The sequence below is a fragment of the Lepus europaeus genome, chromosome 18 (genome assembly GCF_033115175.1).
Source record: "Lepus europaeus isolate LE1 chromosome 18, mLepTim1.pri, whole genome shotgun sequence".
NCBI lineage: Eukaryota > Metazoa > Chordata > Mammalia > Lagomorpha > Leporidae > Lepus > Lepus europaeus.
Window position 1 is genome coordinate 63,321,404 of NC_084844.1, and position 15,044 is coordinate 63,336,447.

General features: G+C 58.9%; 1 protein-coding gene across 3 annotated transcripts in view; it reads left to right on the forward strand.

The window, feature by feature from the left end:
* The first annotated feature begins 4,325 nt into the window (after positions 1–4,325).
* LOC133776648 (sodium/mannose cotransporter SLC5A10) overlaps positions 4,326–15,044 on the forward strand; it is a 49,508-nt gene continuing 38,789 nt past the window's right edge. For all 3 annotated transcript variants that reach the window (XM_062215763.1, XM_062215765.1, XM_062215764.1), the window contains exons 1-5: positions 4,326–4,439; positions 10,083–10,154; positions 10,428–10,532; positions 10,847–10,906; positions 11,492–11,596. In XM_062215763.1, coding sequence (XP_062071747.1) covers positions 4,326–4,439; positions 10,083–10,154; positions 10,428–10,532; positions 10,847–10,906; positions 11,492–11,596 — 456 coding nt within the window. The remainder of the gene's footprint in view (positions 4,440–10,082; positions 10,155–10,427; positions 10,533–10,846; positions 10,907–11,491; positions 11,597–15,044) is intronic.

Consider the following 15,044-nt stretch of genomic DNA (forward strand, 5'->3'; position numbering starts at 1 on the left):
GTTCTTTCTCCTGCAGCTCGGGGTCGGGGGTGGGGGTGGTAGGCGTGGTAGGGGTGGTGAGGGTGGGTACAGCCGCCTCGCAGAGACGCGCCGCCCTCAGTGGTCGCCCTCAGTGGTCACCGGGCTGCGGACCGAGTTCGGGTCTCAGTAGGCGAGGTCTGTGCTGGCGCCTGGGGGCTGGTGCGGCTTGGCGCACCATGTGCTCTGGGAGCATCCCCAGGGCAGGGGGTGTGACCCTCGTCGGGGTTAGGGGCTGTCCGTTACCGAGAAGAGGGTGGAACTGTCAACTTTGATCTCTAGAGTCAGTGGCCAAGGCTCCCAGGGGCCACGGGGCGGGGGAGGGTCCCCAGAGTGAGGCCAGTGCATGCGCCCGCGCTCTGCTCCCTTGGTGAGTGGTCCAGGGTGTTGGGGGAGCCAATGAGCACCTTCTCATTAGAATGAGCCAGTGAAGCCATACACCTTTGCTCACTGTCCCTGTTAGGATCTGGGATAAAGTCGCCGTTGATTGAGCGCAAAGTGGAGATTAGTAATTTATTTATTTATTTGACAGTGAGAGAGACAGAGAGAAAGGTCTTCCTTCTGTTGGCTCACCCCCCAAATGGCCACTGTGGCTGGAGCTATGGCGATCCGAAGCCAGGAGCCAGGTACTTCCTCCTGGTCTCCCATGCGGGTGCAGGGCCAAGCACTTGGGCCATCCTCCACTGCCCTCCCGGGCCACAGCAGAGAGCTGGACTGCAAGAGGAGCAACCGGGACTAGAACTCGGAGCCCATATGGGATGCTGGCGCCGTAGGCGGAGTATTAACCAAGTGAGCCATGGCGCTGGTCCAGTAATTTACTGTTTGCGGTATCGGGGTTCCCAGGGGCTGGAGCTGCCATGCGGAGTCCCCTCAGCATGCCCACCAGAAGAATGAAGGAACTGCCCACAGACGGAGGGGTTCCCAGGCCAGGTTTCTGAGTCTGGTTAGCCGTGGGGCCATTTTCCCAAGTAGTTGAGCCTTCCTCTGCCTCCCAGGCGCTGGAATGGACAGCTAGAGCTCGGAATTGAACCCAGGTACTATGACGGTATGGGCGTTAACCAATGCAGTGGCTTAACCAATCGCAACCCAGGCACTATGATGGGTGTGGGCGTTAACCAATGCAGTGACTTAACCAATTGCATCAAATGCGCACCCTCGGTCTTTCAAAGCTATCTATTATTTATTTAAGATATATATATATATATATATATATATATATATATATATATATATATAGAGAGAGAGAGAGAGAGAGAGAGAGATCTTTCCTATGTACTGCTCTTCTCCACACATGGCCACAATAGCCAGGGCTGGACTGGGCCAAACCCAGAAGCTGAGAACTCCCCCTGGGTGGTGGAGACGCAGAACGTGAGCCGTCACTTGCTGCCTCCCAAGATGTCCGATATCAAGAATCTGTAATTGAGAGCCGGAACTGGGAACTGAACCCGGGCACTCTGATGATGTGGGGTGCAGGCTGCTTAACCCCCCCCCCCCTTTTTTTTGACAGGCAGAGTGGATAGAGAGAGAGAGAGAGAGAAAGGTCTTCCTTTTTGCCGTTGGTTCACCCTCCAATGGCCGCTGCGGCCGGTGCATCGTGCTGATCCGAAGCCAGGAGCTTCTCCTGGTCTCCCATGGGGTGCAGGGCCCAAGCACTTGGGCCATCCTCCACTGCCTTCCCAGGCCATAGCAGAGAGCTGGCCTGGAAGAGGGGCAACTGGGACAGAATCCGGCACCCCAACCGGGACTAGAACCCGGTGTGCCGGCGCCGCAAGGCAGAGGATTAGCCTGTTAAGCCACGGTGCCCGTATTTATTTGAAAGGCAGAGTTACAGAGAAAGAAGGGGGGACAGAGAGAGAGAGAGAGAGAGAGAGGTCTTCCATCTACGGGTTCACTCCCCAAATGGCCGCAATGGCCAGAAGTGAATCTATCAGAAGCCAGGAGCCAGGAGCTTTCTCCAGGTCTCCCACATGGGTGCAGGGGCCCAAGGACTTGGGCCATGTTCTACTGCTTTCCCAGGCCACAGCAGAGAGCTGGATCGGTAGTGGAGCAGCCAGGACTTGAACCAGGGCTCATATGGGATGCCGGTGCTGCAGGTGGTGCAGTGCCCCCGACACCTTTCAATGGGCGTGGGGCTCCATGACACGGAGGTGCATGGTTCACTCGACCACCCCTCTTGGTTGTCATGGGGGAAACTTCCCTGAGCATCCTGGCACTTGGAGTTTATGACAGGCCGATGACAGCTAGCAGGAAGAAGTGATAGCAGGAACAAATGATCTGTGCTGTATTTGTTGCCAAAGCAGCTGGGACAGCAGCTGAGCCCGAAGTGACTCTGGCAGCCTGGCCTGTGTGAGGGTCTAGGAGGGCTCAGTGCACACTTCATTCAGTGCCCCCTGCTGCACCCTCTCCATCGAGACCCTGGAGTTCCCTGAGCCACGCCCATTCTATGTGGAGGCTCTAAATGAGATGACCCCGCCCCCACAGAAGACCACACCCCACCCCTGGGAGACAGCGCCCCCTGGTGGGGGAAGCTCCCTCCGGGTGGATGCGCCCCAGGTTTCATATGCTGTAAGCTTCACCCCCAGAGCCATGTGTGAGGGGCGGCGGATGGCCGAGTTTAAAGGGTTTAAAGGGGTTTAAAGGGTGAGGGTGGCTCAGGGGCTTTGTTGTCAGGGCCCCCAGGGCTGCCTCTTTGGGAGGCTTAGCCCATATGGGATGCCAGCACTGCAGGTGGCAGCTTTACCCGCTACGCCACAGCGCTGGCCCAACTCTACCTTTCAAATAAATACTTAAAGTACTGACTGGGCATGTGCTGTGTGGAAGACATCCACGCCCTGTACCCCGCCCTGGCGCCCGCACTGCCGCCCCTGACAGGAGCAGCCCAGCGTCCTGGCACAGCTCTGGGCGCAGCAAGTTCGCTGCTGTCACAGGGGCTCACAGGCTGATGCGTGTGACTCCTTGGAGTTCTGAGGTGGACCCAGCTGGGGACACTGAGCCACGGTTCCCCCATGAGGTGGCACCGTGGACACTGCTGTCCCCTCCCCCCTGCCCCGGTCAGGAACAACCTGCTCCAGAGGTCAGAGGAGCAGGGGTGTGTGTTAGCGGCCAAGTGCATTGGAGTCACACACGCCCACAACACGCGCCTGGCCTCAGCTGGGCCCGCTGACCACAGTGCCTGGGCAGCCTTGGCATTGAGCTTTTGAGGGTAGGGGGGCTGGAGGCGAGGGGCGTTGGGCAGGGGGCTGGCCTGAGCCCGCCGGAGTTGCTAGCAGCGGCGGCTTCACTTTCTCCTCCGCTGACCAGCCCTGGCGTGAGAGGACTGACCTTTGCCTCCTTCCTCGGGGTCACTGAGTAACAGGCACGGCCGGGTCTCAGGCCAGCACCTCCCAGGTGCAGCCGCTACCTCATGAACACTTCAGGGAGGGCCAAGTGTCCGGTTAAACTCCACAGGTGGAGAGAGAGAGAGAGAGAGAGAGAGAGATGCCTTGCAAAGCCCTGAGCCGTGCATGCCCCCACCCCCACCCCGGCAGAGGCTCGAGCTGGTTAATCAGTGAGCCAGCTTCAGGCCCTGCTGGACTCCAAATGGAGGCAGAGCTGTCACTGTGGACACCCCAGGGTCCGCTCTGCCCCTTGCGTGGTGCAGACGGTTCAGCCTCTCGGCCCCTGATGTTGCGACTAGGAAGAGACCTCGCTCACACGATGTGGCTGCTCAGAGTGTGACATGTGTGTGTGTGTGTGTGCAGAACAGAGCCTGGTACTGTGTGTGTGAGGGACATGGGGTCCCTCGGTGGGCCCCAGCAGGCTGGATGGAAGGTCAAGTTCGGGGGCTCATGCCTGTCGCACTTGGTGTAGAAAAAGAACGGAAATCGTGGCAGGAGGACTTCCTGTCTGCCATGCCTGGGAGGAACCTCAACACAGGGGCCCACAGCAAAGCCCCGGGAGGTGAGAGCCCGCCCCTCATTCTCCATGCTTCTTAGACAAATTAAATACAAGCGAGTCCACCCACTGGGCCACCCAGCCCTTTCTTTCTGGAACTATTGATGCTCCTTTAGGTCCACTGAACCCCTCTCTTGTCCCCCCCGCAAACCTCTCCAAGTTCAAGGACCACCCCTCCCCCTCCTCCCAAACTCTGCCCCCATTCAAGGGAGACGGCAACGCCCTTTGCAACAGGGGCTCTGCCCACAGCTGTGCCCCAGGCTGCAGATGCCACGGTCCCACTCGGTTTAATGATCAATGAATGCCCCGCGGGAGGCTCTTCCCAACCTGCTTCCCGTCAGCTGCGCCGGCTCAGAGCCGGCACCTGCGGCAGGATGGCGGCCGACAACTCCACCAGCGACCCCCATGCTCCTGGCCAGCAGCTTAGCGTGACGGACATCGTGGTCATCACCATATATTTTGCCCTGAACGTGGCCGTGGGCATCTGGGTGAGAGGACCCGTGGTGGCAGGGGCCAACCGGGCTGTAGGGTGGGTGCCCGGGATGGGATCTGGGTCTGGGTGCGGCATCAGCTTTGGCATCCCCTGACGGTGAGCAGCCGGATGTCTGCTGTGGCAGGTTTGCTTGGAGACCCTGACCACGTCCCTTCCGCTCATGGGCAAGTCTCTGGTGTTGGAGGGAGAAGAAGTGGGGGGGTTTTCTAACAGCCATAGTCTGGCTGGCGGCCTGGTGCCAGCCCACTGCGCCCAGGCTGACACTACAGCATCAGACACTCTGAGCAGCCTTGCTATGGATCAGAGTCCCAGCAGGGAGGGTCCCAGAGGTGCCCAGGCTGGAGCCCCTGAGCCCTGACATGCTCAGGGTTCACCCTCTGTAGCCCCTGAGCCAAGCCCAAGGACTTGGGGTGCAAGAGCTGCCCCCCAAACCCCGGTACTGCCAGGCGGGTCCCAGGGGTTGCTGCTGGTGGCAGCTACGGCCGTACCTGCCATGAACTTGGACGTGATTGAATGTTACATCACAAACAGCCCCCGTGCTGGCCTTGGTGGAGCCGGGTTCTAGTCCCGGCTCAGCAAAGGTTTGGGTGTCTGTCCGTGCCATCTTCCCACAACAAATGTTCACTCCCCAAATGTCCTTAATGGCCAGGGCTGAAGCCTGGAGCTGGGACCTCCATCCACATCTCCCACATGGGTGGCGGGAACCCCATTATTTAAGCCGTCACCTGCTGCCTCCCCGGGTCTGCATTGGCAGGAAGCTGGAACTGGGAGTCGCAGCTGGACATTGAGCCCAGGGACTCTGACATGAGACATGAGCATCTTTATTTATTTTTTTTTAAGAAAAATATTTATTTATTTATTTGGAAGACTGAGTGACAGAGAGAGAGAGGGAGAGACAGAGAGAGAGAGAGCAATCTTCCATCTACTGGTTCACTCCCCAAATGGTCACAGCGGCCAGGGCTGGGCCAGGTCAAAGCCAGGATCGATGTGGGAGCTCTATCCAGGTCTCCCATGTGGGTGCAAGGGGCCCAAGACCTCGAGCCCCTTCCACTGCTTTCCCAGGCACATTAGCAGGGAGCTGGCGCAGAAGCGGAGCAGCCGGGACTCGAACCGGTCCAGGATGCCAGCGGCTTAATCTGCTGTGCCACAGTGCTGGCCCCAACACGGCCATCTTCACTACGGGCACTACAGATCTCCTTTAAGCTGCTAAGGTCATGCTTAGGGGCACAATCACTCATACAAGATGATAGCCAAATCCGCCACGTGTGGGCCCTGCTGCTCCCCACCTCCGTCCCTCCCTCTCCTCCAAGCCCCCGGTCCCCCCGAGACAACAACCATGTTGAAACCAGGCCAGCGAAGAGCCCTCCAAAGGCCTCTGAGTGTCCACATAGAAGGAAGAGCTGCTCATAGCTCCCTTTCAGTCAAAAGCTAGAAATGATTAAGCCTAAGGAAAAGGCACGTGGAAAGCAGAGACAGAGAGGCAAGAAGCGAGACTTCTTGTGCCAGGCGGTTAGCCAAGGCGTGGATGTGCCAGGCGGTTAGCCAAGGCGTGGTTGCGAAGCAGAATCTCTCTGAGGAAACACAAATCTCTCCTGGGAGCGCATGAGGGGCGGGGAAGTGGAACAGCCTCGGTGTGGACCCGGAGCACATGTCAGTAGTCTGCAAACACTAAGTCCCAAAGACTTAGTTATTTATAAAATATTTATTTAGTTGGAAGTCAGAGTTACAGAGAGAGAGAAGCAGAGGCAGAGAGAGAGAGAGAGAGAGGTCTTCCATCCACTGGTTCACTCCCCAGATGGCTGCAATGGCTGGAGCTGTGCCAATCCAAAGCCAGGTGCCAGGAGTTTCCTCTGGGTCTCCCACGTAGGTGCAGGGGCCCAAGGACCTGGGCCATCTTCTACTGCTTCCCCAGGCCCTAGCAGAGAGCTGGATCGGAAGAGGAGCAGCCGGGACTCGATGGATGTGATGCCGGCACTGCAGGTGGCGGCTTTACCTGCTACGCCACAGCACCAGTGCCTCTTTGTCTCTTTTTAAGATGTATTTACCTGAAAAGCAGAGTGATAGGGAGAGAAAAGCAGATACAGATCTTCCATCTGCTGGTTCACTCCCCAAATGGGGTCAGGAGCCCAGAACTCCATCCAGGTCTCCCACAAGGGTGCAGGGGCCCAAGCATGTGGGCCATCTTCTGCTGCTTTCCCAGATATAGGATGCCAGTGTCGCAAGTGGTGGCTTAGCCACTGTACCACAATGCTGGCCCCTCATGAAACTTTTTTTTTTTTTTTTTAAGATTTATTTGTTTGAAAGGCGGAGTTACAGTGAGGGGGAGAGACTGAGAGAGGGCTTCGGCTTCCTCCTTCTTCTCCAGGAAGACCAGGGTACAATCCCAGCTGTGCCCTGATTGCACCAGGCACAGTGGCTAAGGACGGGGGTGGGCTCTGTGGCTCGGATGTCTTGTAGCTGGACAGTGGGTTGGCGTTGGGACCACCCAAGCCAGTTTCTGGGAAAGATGAGGCCGTTTACGCAAGGAAGGGGAACTCAGTAGCACCTGGCGATGCCTACTTGTGTTAGGGGAAATCATAGGCTAGGGTTACAGTTGTGGAGTGCGCAGCCTGAACAGCTGGCCATGGCCAGTCCAGCCAAGGACTCGAGAGTCTGCAGACTAGGCTAGCGTCAGTACCACAAGGTCACAGTACACAGAGAGAGAAGGGCTAGAAAGAGGCGGGCAGGAGCCACAGCAAAAGCTTTGAACAGTGGACGTTCGGCCCAGCAGTGAAAGTGCCGGTCACAATGCCGGTGTTCCACACTGGGGTGCCTGGGCTCAATTTGCAGACCCAGCTCCTGAGTCGGGCTTCCTGCTAATGCAGACCTGGGTGGAGTCCCCAGCTCCCAGCATGAGCCCTTGCGGCTCCTATGAATCAGAGAGTAGTCCGTCTCTGATTCTAAAATCAACTGAAAAAATTCACGTGGGGTTGTCGCGTCAAATCCTCATCTTTACCGGTCCTTAGCGCCACCCAGTGGCTGAAGTGAGCAATGCTCTCCCTAGCACAGCATACTGGGTCTTCCTTAGAGATTCTCTAAAAGGACCACTCTGTAGGGAGCTATCCCAGTTTGGGACGCTAGATGGCAGCATTGCCACCCGCTCGCCGCGCTGGGAGCCGTGGGGCCCCGGCCGACACCAGTCGCCGCTGCACCGGGACGCAGACAGACGTTCGTCATTGCAGACATTAATTTGCAAGCATTAATGAGCGTAATTATTATTGATTAACAACTATTAATTATTATTAATGTCATTTCAGACATTAATTTGCAAGAATTAATGAGCAGAGCAAGCCCTCAGTTTAAGCCCCATGGCGGGGGGGGGGGGGGGGGCGCTCCAAACCGTCGGTGTTTTCTTCTTCAGCAAAAGCCATGGGAGCTGTCCTGGGGGCAGGTGTTTGGCACAGGGGGGCAGCTCTGCTCCCGGCCCCAGCTCCCTGCTAATGCACGCTCTGGGAGGCAGCAGGTGGTGGCACAAACACTTGGACCCCTGCCACCCATGGAAGTGTTCCAGGCTCCTGGCCCTGTGCAGTGCTGTGGCAGGCATTTGGGGGGTGAACCAGTGGACGCGAGATCTCTGTCGCGGGTTTAGCGTGCCCAGCGGTCTCTGTAGCCGGCTTCCCTGGGCGCTGCAAAGTTGTCACGGGTGCATGTAGGTGTCTGTTGGGTGCTGGTGTTGGGTGGCCCTCGCTGTGGCTGAGAGATGTGTGAGCATGGTGGTGGTGCCACACAGCGAGGGCTGCCCCGTGTGGCCAGCCGGGCCCTGGACTTTGCTTCCAGGGGGAATTCACCAGCGAGTCGGAGAGTAACGAGTAAGCTGGCAGCAATTTTTTTTTTTTTGACAGGCAGAGTGGATAGTGAGAGAGAGAGAAAGACAGAGAGAAAGGTCTTCCTTCGCTGTTGGTTCACCCTCCAATGGCCTCCGCGGCCGGCGCACTGCGCTGATCCGAAGGCAGGAGCCAGGTGCTTCTCCTGGTCTCCCATGCGGGTGCAGGGCCCAAGCACTTGGGCCATCCTCCACTGCCTTCCCGGGCCATAGCAGAGAGCTGGCCTGGAAGAGGGGCAACCGGGACAGAATCCGGAGCCCCGACCGGGACTAGAACCTGGTGTGCTGGCGCCGCAAGGCGGAGGATTAGCCTGTTGAGCCACGGCGCCGGCCAAGCAATTAAAAAAAAAATTTATTTGGAAGGCATAGTTACAGATAGGCAGAGGTAGAGAGAGAGAGAGAGAGAGAGAGAGAGAGAGGTCCTCCATCCGATGGTTCACTCCCCAATTGGCTGCAACAGCTGGAGCTCCACCAATCTGAAGCCAGGAGCTTCTTCCGGGTTTCCCACGTAGGTGCAGGGATCCAAGCACTTGGGCCATATTCTACTGCTTTCCCAGGCCATAGCAGAGAGCTGGATTGGAAGTGGAGCAGCCGGGTCTAGAACCAGCACCCATATGGGATGCCGGCGCTTCAGGCCAGAGTGCTGCCCTCCTCACACATTTTTTTTTTTAATCATTAAATTTTTGTAACTTTATCCTTTGACAAGGTGAAATTCATATCACATAAAACTCACCATTTTTTAACCATTCTAAAGTACACAACGTATGGCACTTTTACAATGCTGTGTAACCATTATCTCCATCAAGTTCCAACATCTTTTGTTACTCCAAAAGGAAACTTTGTGTCTCTTACCAGCCGCTCCTCTTTCTCCCTGCTCCCCAGCCCCTGGAAACCACCACCATGCCTTCTGGTTGTCTCTATGGATTGTCGCCTTCCGGCATTTCATAGAAATGGAAGTGTACACAATGTAGCCTTCTCTACCTTATGGCTTTCACTTAGCATCGTGTTTTGGAGGTGCCTCCAAGTCGTAGCATGGGTCAGCACTCCATTCCTTCTTTGGGGTCAGGCGTGGGATAACCCCATTCCTTTTGATGGCTGAATACTATTCCACTGCATGGCCACAGCACATTTTCTCGATTCGTTCATCAGTCTATGAAAAGTTGGGTTGTTTGCACTTTCGCCTGCCACGGACGATCCTGGCCAGGCCAGGCTTTAGGGTGGATGCACAGGTTCGATTCTTTCAGAAATCAAACTAGGAATCCCTGGGCCATGTGTTAGTTCTTCTTCTTCTTCTTCTTCTTCTTCTTCTTCTTCTTCTTCTTTTTTTTTTAAAGATTTTTATTTATTTGAGAGGCAGAGTTACAGACAGTGAGAGGGAGAGACAGAGAGAAAGGTCTTCTTTCTGTTGGTTCACCCCCCAAATGGCGGCCATGGCCGGCGCTGCGCCAATCCGGAGCCAGGAGCCAGGTGCTTCCTCCTGGTCTCCCATGAGGGTGCAGCGGCCCAAGAACTTGGGCCATCCTCCACTGCCCTCCCAGGCCACAGAAGAGAGCTGGACTGGAAGAGGAACAACCAGGACTAGAACCTGGCACCCATATGGGATGCTGGCACCGCAGGCAGAGGATTAACCAACTGCGCCACGGCGCTGGCCCCATGTGTTAGTTCTGTGCTTAGCTTTGGGAGGTGCCCAAAGCAGCAGCAGTAACAGAAGCAGAATTTTACCTTCCCACCAGCAACGCACAAGGTTCCCGTTTCTGCCTCTCTCTGTCTTCCCAGTCCTCTTGCCGGGCCAGCAGGAACACGGTGAGCGGCTACTTCCTGGCAGGCCGGGACATGACGTGGTGGCCGGTGAGTGCACCCTGACTTCTCACCCCCACCCCTCACTTTGTCCACCTGTAGGTCAGCCAGTTCCTGCATCCCTGAGGTCTCTCTGGAAACCATGGCAAATGCAGGGCTCCCCTGTCAGCACCTGCACCTGCTTGCTGGCCGTGCCGTGCAGCCGGCTGTGTGGACATCAGCCCCCCCCTGCACCTGGGAAGTGGGGATAGGCACTCGGCTTAGATGTGTGAGGGTGCAGGGGTCGCGGGGGCCAGTACCGATGTCTTCCTCCCTCCCTCCCAGATCGGAGCCTCCCTCTTTGCCAGCAGTGAGGGTTCTGGCCTCTTCATCGGACTGGCAGGCTCAGGCGCTGCTGGAGGCCTGGCTGTGGCTGGCTTCGAATGGCACGTGAGTCCCAGGGATAGGCAGAGCCCGTGGGAGGGCTGGGGCAGCTCCCAGGGATGGGGGGCAGCCAGCATCCTAGAGGGCGCTGTGCAGTGGTGGCAGCCCTGGGCACTTGTCACCATGCCAAAGCACTGGGCAGTGCAGCCGGTAGGCGGCTGTCGTCCTGGGCTCTGGAGGCTGCGCAGGTTCCCTGGACAAGCCAGGGGGCCTGCAGGAAGCCGGACCACCAGATTTCCAGGTCCCCATGCCCAGCCGCGGCTCTGGAGCAGGGCTTGTGGGAGCTGCACCTGCAGCCCTCACCCACCTCTGTCCTGCAGGCCACATACGTGCTGCTGGCGCTGGCCTGGGTGTTTGTGCCCATCTACATCTCCTCAGAGGTGAGTCTGCTCAGTGCCCCCCAGGCTGGGGGGGGGGCAAACAGGGGCTGAGCTGGTGGTGGTGATGGGCGGCCCGCCCGCCTGTGTTGTACACCTACACTGTTCACCTGGGCTGTGTATCTGAGTTGCACACCTGAGCTTACCCCTGTGCTGCACACCTGTCTACACCATCCCCGACAGCCTACTGCCTCAGTCCCAGCCACGCTGCCACACAATCCAGTGCATTCCACTTCCTGGGTACCTCCCAGTCTGTCCCCTGCTCTGGGCCCTCACTGTCACCTCCCCCTCCAGTCTCACCACGGCCCATCTGCCCTGGTACTCCCAGCCTCCAGATGTGTCCCCCCGTCCCCAGCGGTGGCTCCTCCAAGCCATCACTCATCTCAGCCCTGAAGAGGCCACTCAGCTCACGCTCTTAGAATGCAGTTAGAAGTCAACTCAAGGCCTAGGGCTGGCACTGTTGCAAGCTGGTGGGGCTTTCCCAGGGGGAGGCGGGCAGGCAGAGCATGGGAACTGCCCCCTGCCCTGGATGCTGGGTGAGGGTCTCGGGGACGAGTGCTTACAGCGCCTGCCCCGGTATGTCCCCAGATCGTCACCTTGCCTGAGTACATCCAGAAGCGCTTCGGAGGCCAGCGCATCCGCATGTACCTGTCGGTCCTGTCTCTGCTGCTGTCCATCTTCACCAAGATATCGGTGAGCCGCGCCTGGCCCCAGCTTCTGCCTTTTTAACAGCTGGGGACACTGAGGCCCACGGAGTGGCACTTGTTTGCCTAGTCCTGGCCTCCAGGGTGTAGGTAGGCTCGGGTATAGGGGACGGGCATTGCGGATGTGGGGGTGTTAGGGGCAGCCTGCCAGCACTGACCACTAGGGGGCACCAAAGCTCTGTGTCGGTGCTCAGGGGGCTGCCTCACGGGGCGTGTCTAACCGGCCCTTGGTGTCTTCAGAGGGCGCAGCACACCTTGGACATGGGAGTCTGGTGGAGCGCAGGTCCCGGTGATGCTATGGAGAGGGAATGGAGAAGACGTCGGGTTTTCTGGTTTTCTTTTTTCTTTTTAAACGAGCCCTTTTTTTTTTTTTAATTATTTATTTGAAAGACAGAGGTATGTCTCCTCCAGGTCTCCCACATGGGTGCAGGGGCCCAAGCACTTGGGTCATCTTCCACTGCTTTCCCAAGCACATAAGCAGAGAGCTGGGTTGGAAGTGGAGCAGCTGGGACTCGAACCGGCGCCCATATGGGCTACTTGTGCTGCAAGAAGATGCTTAACCGGCAGCGCCACTGGGGCTCCCTTTGGAATCAGCCTTGGGCGGCCCTTGAGGCTGGAGTTCAGATTCCTCCCCTCTTCTCCCTCTCCCATACCCACCAGCCATCTGCCTGGAAGCCGGAGAGACAGAAACAAATCAAATCTAGACCCCGGCCTGCCAGGGGAAGCAGACAGGTGTGTGGGCCTCAGGAGGGAGTGATGGAGCTTGCTAGGTTGGCCTTTAACTGGGCTCCATGGAGTAGGGGACGCTGATGGCGTAGGGGCACGAGAGCCCGGGAGAGAGGTGGGCAGCGTAGGATGTGCCCAGGACGTGCAGGGGGCATGTTGTGGGGGAGGAGTCAGGAGACCTTGTAGACTCAGGCGTCACTGATGGGTGCTTTGGGGCCAGGCAGGGCTGAAAGAAAATGCAGGGGGACTTTAGGGCACTTGGAGCCCTGGGACGGACACAGTCAGGTTCGCACAGCCCTGAAGCTGAGATTCCAGGGCAGCTCTTCCAGGGAGGAGCTCCAGAGAGTGGGAGGGTCTCAGAGACAATTTTGTCCATCTACCCCTTCCCCGCCGCCGGCTCAGCTCAAGGTCAAGGTACATCAGGCCGTGGGCGTGGTCAGAACCCAGGCCTCTGCCTCCCAGCCAGGGCACGATTGTCCCGGGGCAGCCAGGATGGGGCAGCTCCCACAACTCCACCTGGGACGGGTGACTCAGTGCCCCCCGACTATAAAACGGGGAACGACCGCTCACATCAAGGCCCGGCTGGCGAGCCAACGCCGCCGGGGCTGCCTAGAAGCAGCGGAGGGTGAAGCTGTGGGACACTAATTGCCAGGCTTGGTCTGGGGCCGCCCTGGCTGACGGCTGTGCAGCGAAGCCATTTGAAGTGCGTGTGTCCCTCCCGCGGCCCCCAGAGCCCCTCCCCTCCAGCTCTCTCATCTGAACCCTGCGAGCTCAGCAACCCCGCTGGACAGAACCACAAGGGCCAGCCTGCTGCCGTCCCAGTGGCCCGCAGAGAGGACCTGCACGGCCGCGGCCCCCAGACGGGGAACCCCATCACTGAGGGGCTCTGGGCCAGACCACTGGAAAGCATGGCAACTGGGGTCCTCTGCAGTGTGGCCCCTCCCACCTCGTTGCTCTGACCTCTTGCCACTCCAGCCACACTGAGCTTTGTGTCACCAGGCACCCCAGGCACGGGTCTGCCACAGGGCCTTTGCGCTTCCCACAGCCTCCGCTTGGACTGATCTTCCCTTCCCGTCTCTTGAGTCTTTCCAACCTCTCCTGCTTTGCCCTTGCCCTTCTGCCAACTTCCGTGTCTCTGGGTGGCTGGATAATTGACAGCGTGGACTGTCTGTCCCCTGGGGCTCCTGTCTGCAGTTTCGGAAGCAAACTCAGGGCTGAGACAGGGAGCTGGGGGGTGGGAGGGGGTGGCCATGCAGCTGCTTCCCAGACAGGACAGGGCAAGGCAAGTCCCTGGAGGTGGGAAGAGATGGGGACCCCGAGATCCTTCAGCCTGGAACACACTGGAGCCAGTGGCATCCACTGCCTGGTGCATGCTGGGAGCTCAGGGCTCCAGGCTGTGTGAGCCCTGAAGGTCAGCCCCAGCTGGACAGGTGCAGCCCCACCAGCACTGCCCCCTCCCTGGGTACTGGGCTCCCAGCCCTGCGTGGCCCTAGAACAGCTGGACGGGGCTGCTGTCAGCCTTGTGCTCTCCGGGTAGGTGGTGGCCATGAGCTTGCAGGCCTCGGGGTTCAGTCTGAAGTTGGGGTGCAGCCCCCAGGCCCTGTCGCTTAGGGCTGCAGGCTATTTGGCGTCTCTGCGCCCTAATGTCCCTTCTCTGTGCCGTGCGGCTGCTCATCACATCGGCCTCATGGTGGAAGAGAGACGCCAAGCAGGGCACACGAGCAGGGCTGCTGACAGAGGTGGTGGTCAGCCGGGGCTCCCCAGGGGGATAGCCTGGGACACGGGAGGACCAACCAGAGCGGGGCAGTGGAGGACAGCGGTGGGGGTGGGTGCTGGCCACACCACACCACTCCATACCACAGGGCAGGCATCGACTCAGCTCATCTGCGTGCAGCAGCAGGAGCGGGCAAGTTGCTGGGCTGAGCGTGGTGCCGTGGGCTGGCCCTGCTGGTGGCCTGGATGGAGGCCCTGGCTTGCCTCTCCCGGGACATGCTGTTCCCTGGTGCTGCTCCAGGGTTTCGCCATCGTGGACAAGTGGCTCGGCCACCCCAGGGGGTTTGAAAGGTGCAGCAGCAGCAGGTGGCCACCTCAGGGGCCCCTTGACCTTTCCCGGGGGTGTCTCCACAGCAGGCGGGGGCTCAGGGGCTGAGTGCCCCTGCCAGGCCACCTCTGCTCCCCCATTTCACAGATAAGGGCCACTGAGGCTCGGGGGTGAAGTGACCCGCTCAAAGCCGCATGTCTGGGACATGGCAGACCAGGAGCGCAGAGCTGGGTCCTTGTTTCCCTGAGCTTCTGCCAGGCCAAAGCACGTCTGGACCTGCAGGAATGAGAGCCGTGGCTGCAGAAGGAAGGGGGAGGGGCAGGTGATGCCTGCAGGGCCCCCTGTACTTTGCTGCATCTGCTGTGGCAGCAGGCAAACTGTACCCGATCCTGGGGGGCTGGGTGGGGGAGGGGGAGACAACAGCTAAGAGCCCTACCCCAGGGCCTTTGCTTGTGCTGTTCCTGCTCCTGGGGGCTGTGTGGGAGGGAGGGGCAGGGAGTGAGGGCCAAGTGGAAGTCTGGAGGTACTACAGTCCTAGCATGGAGTGGACAGTGAGACCGGGGCTCTGTCCTGGGGTGGCTGGGGCCCAGCAGGGGCCTTGTGCAGTGTCCAGAGGCCAGGGCTGGGGGAGGAGGCCTGTGCAGCCGCCTTTCCCGAGACAACGCCCCCT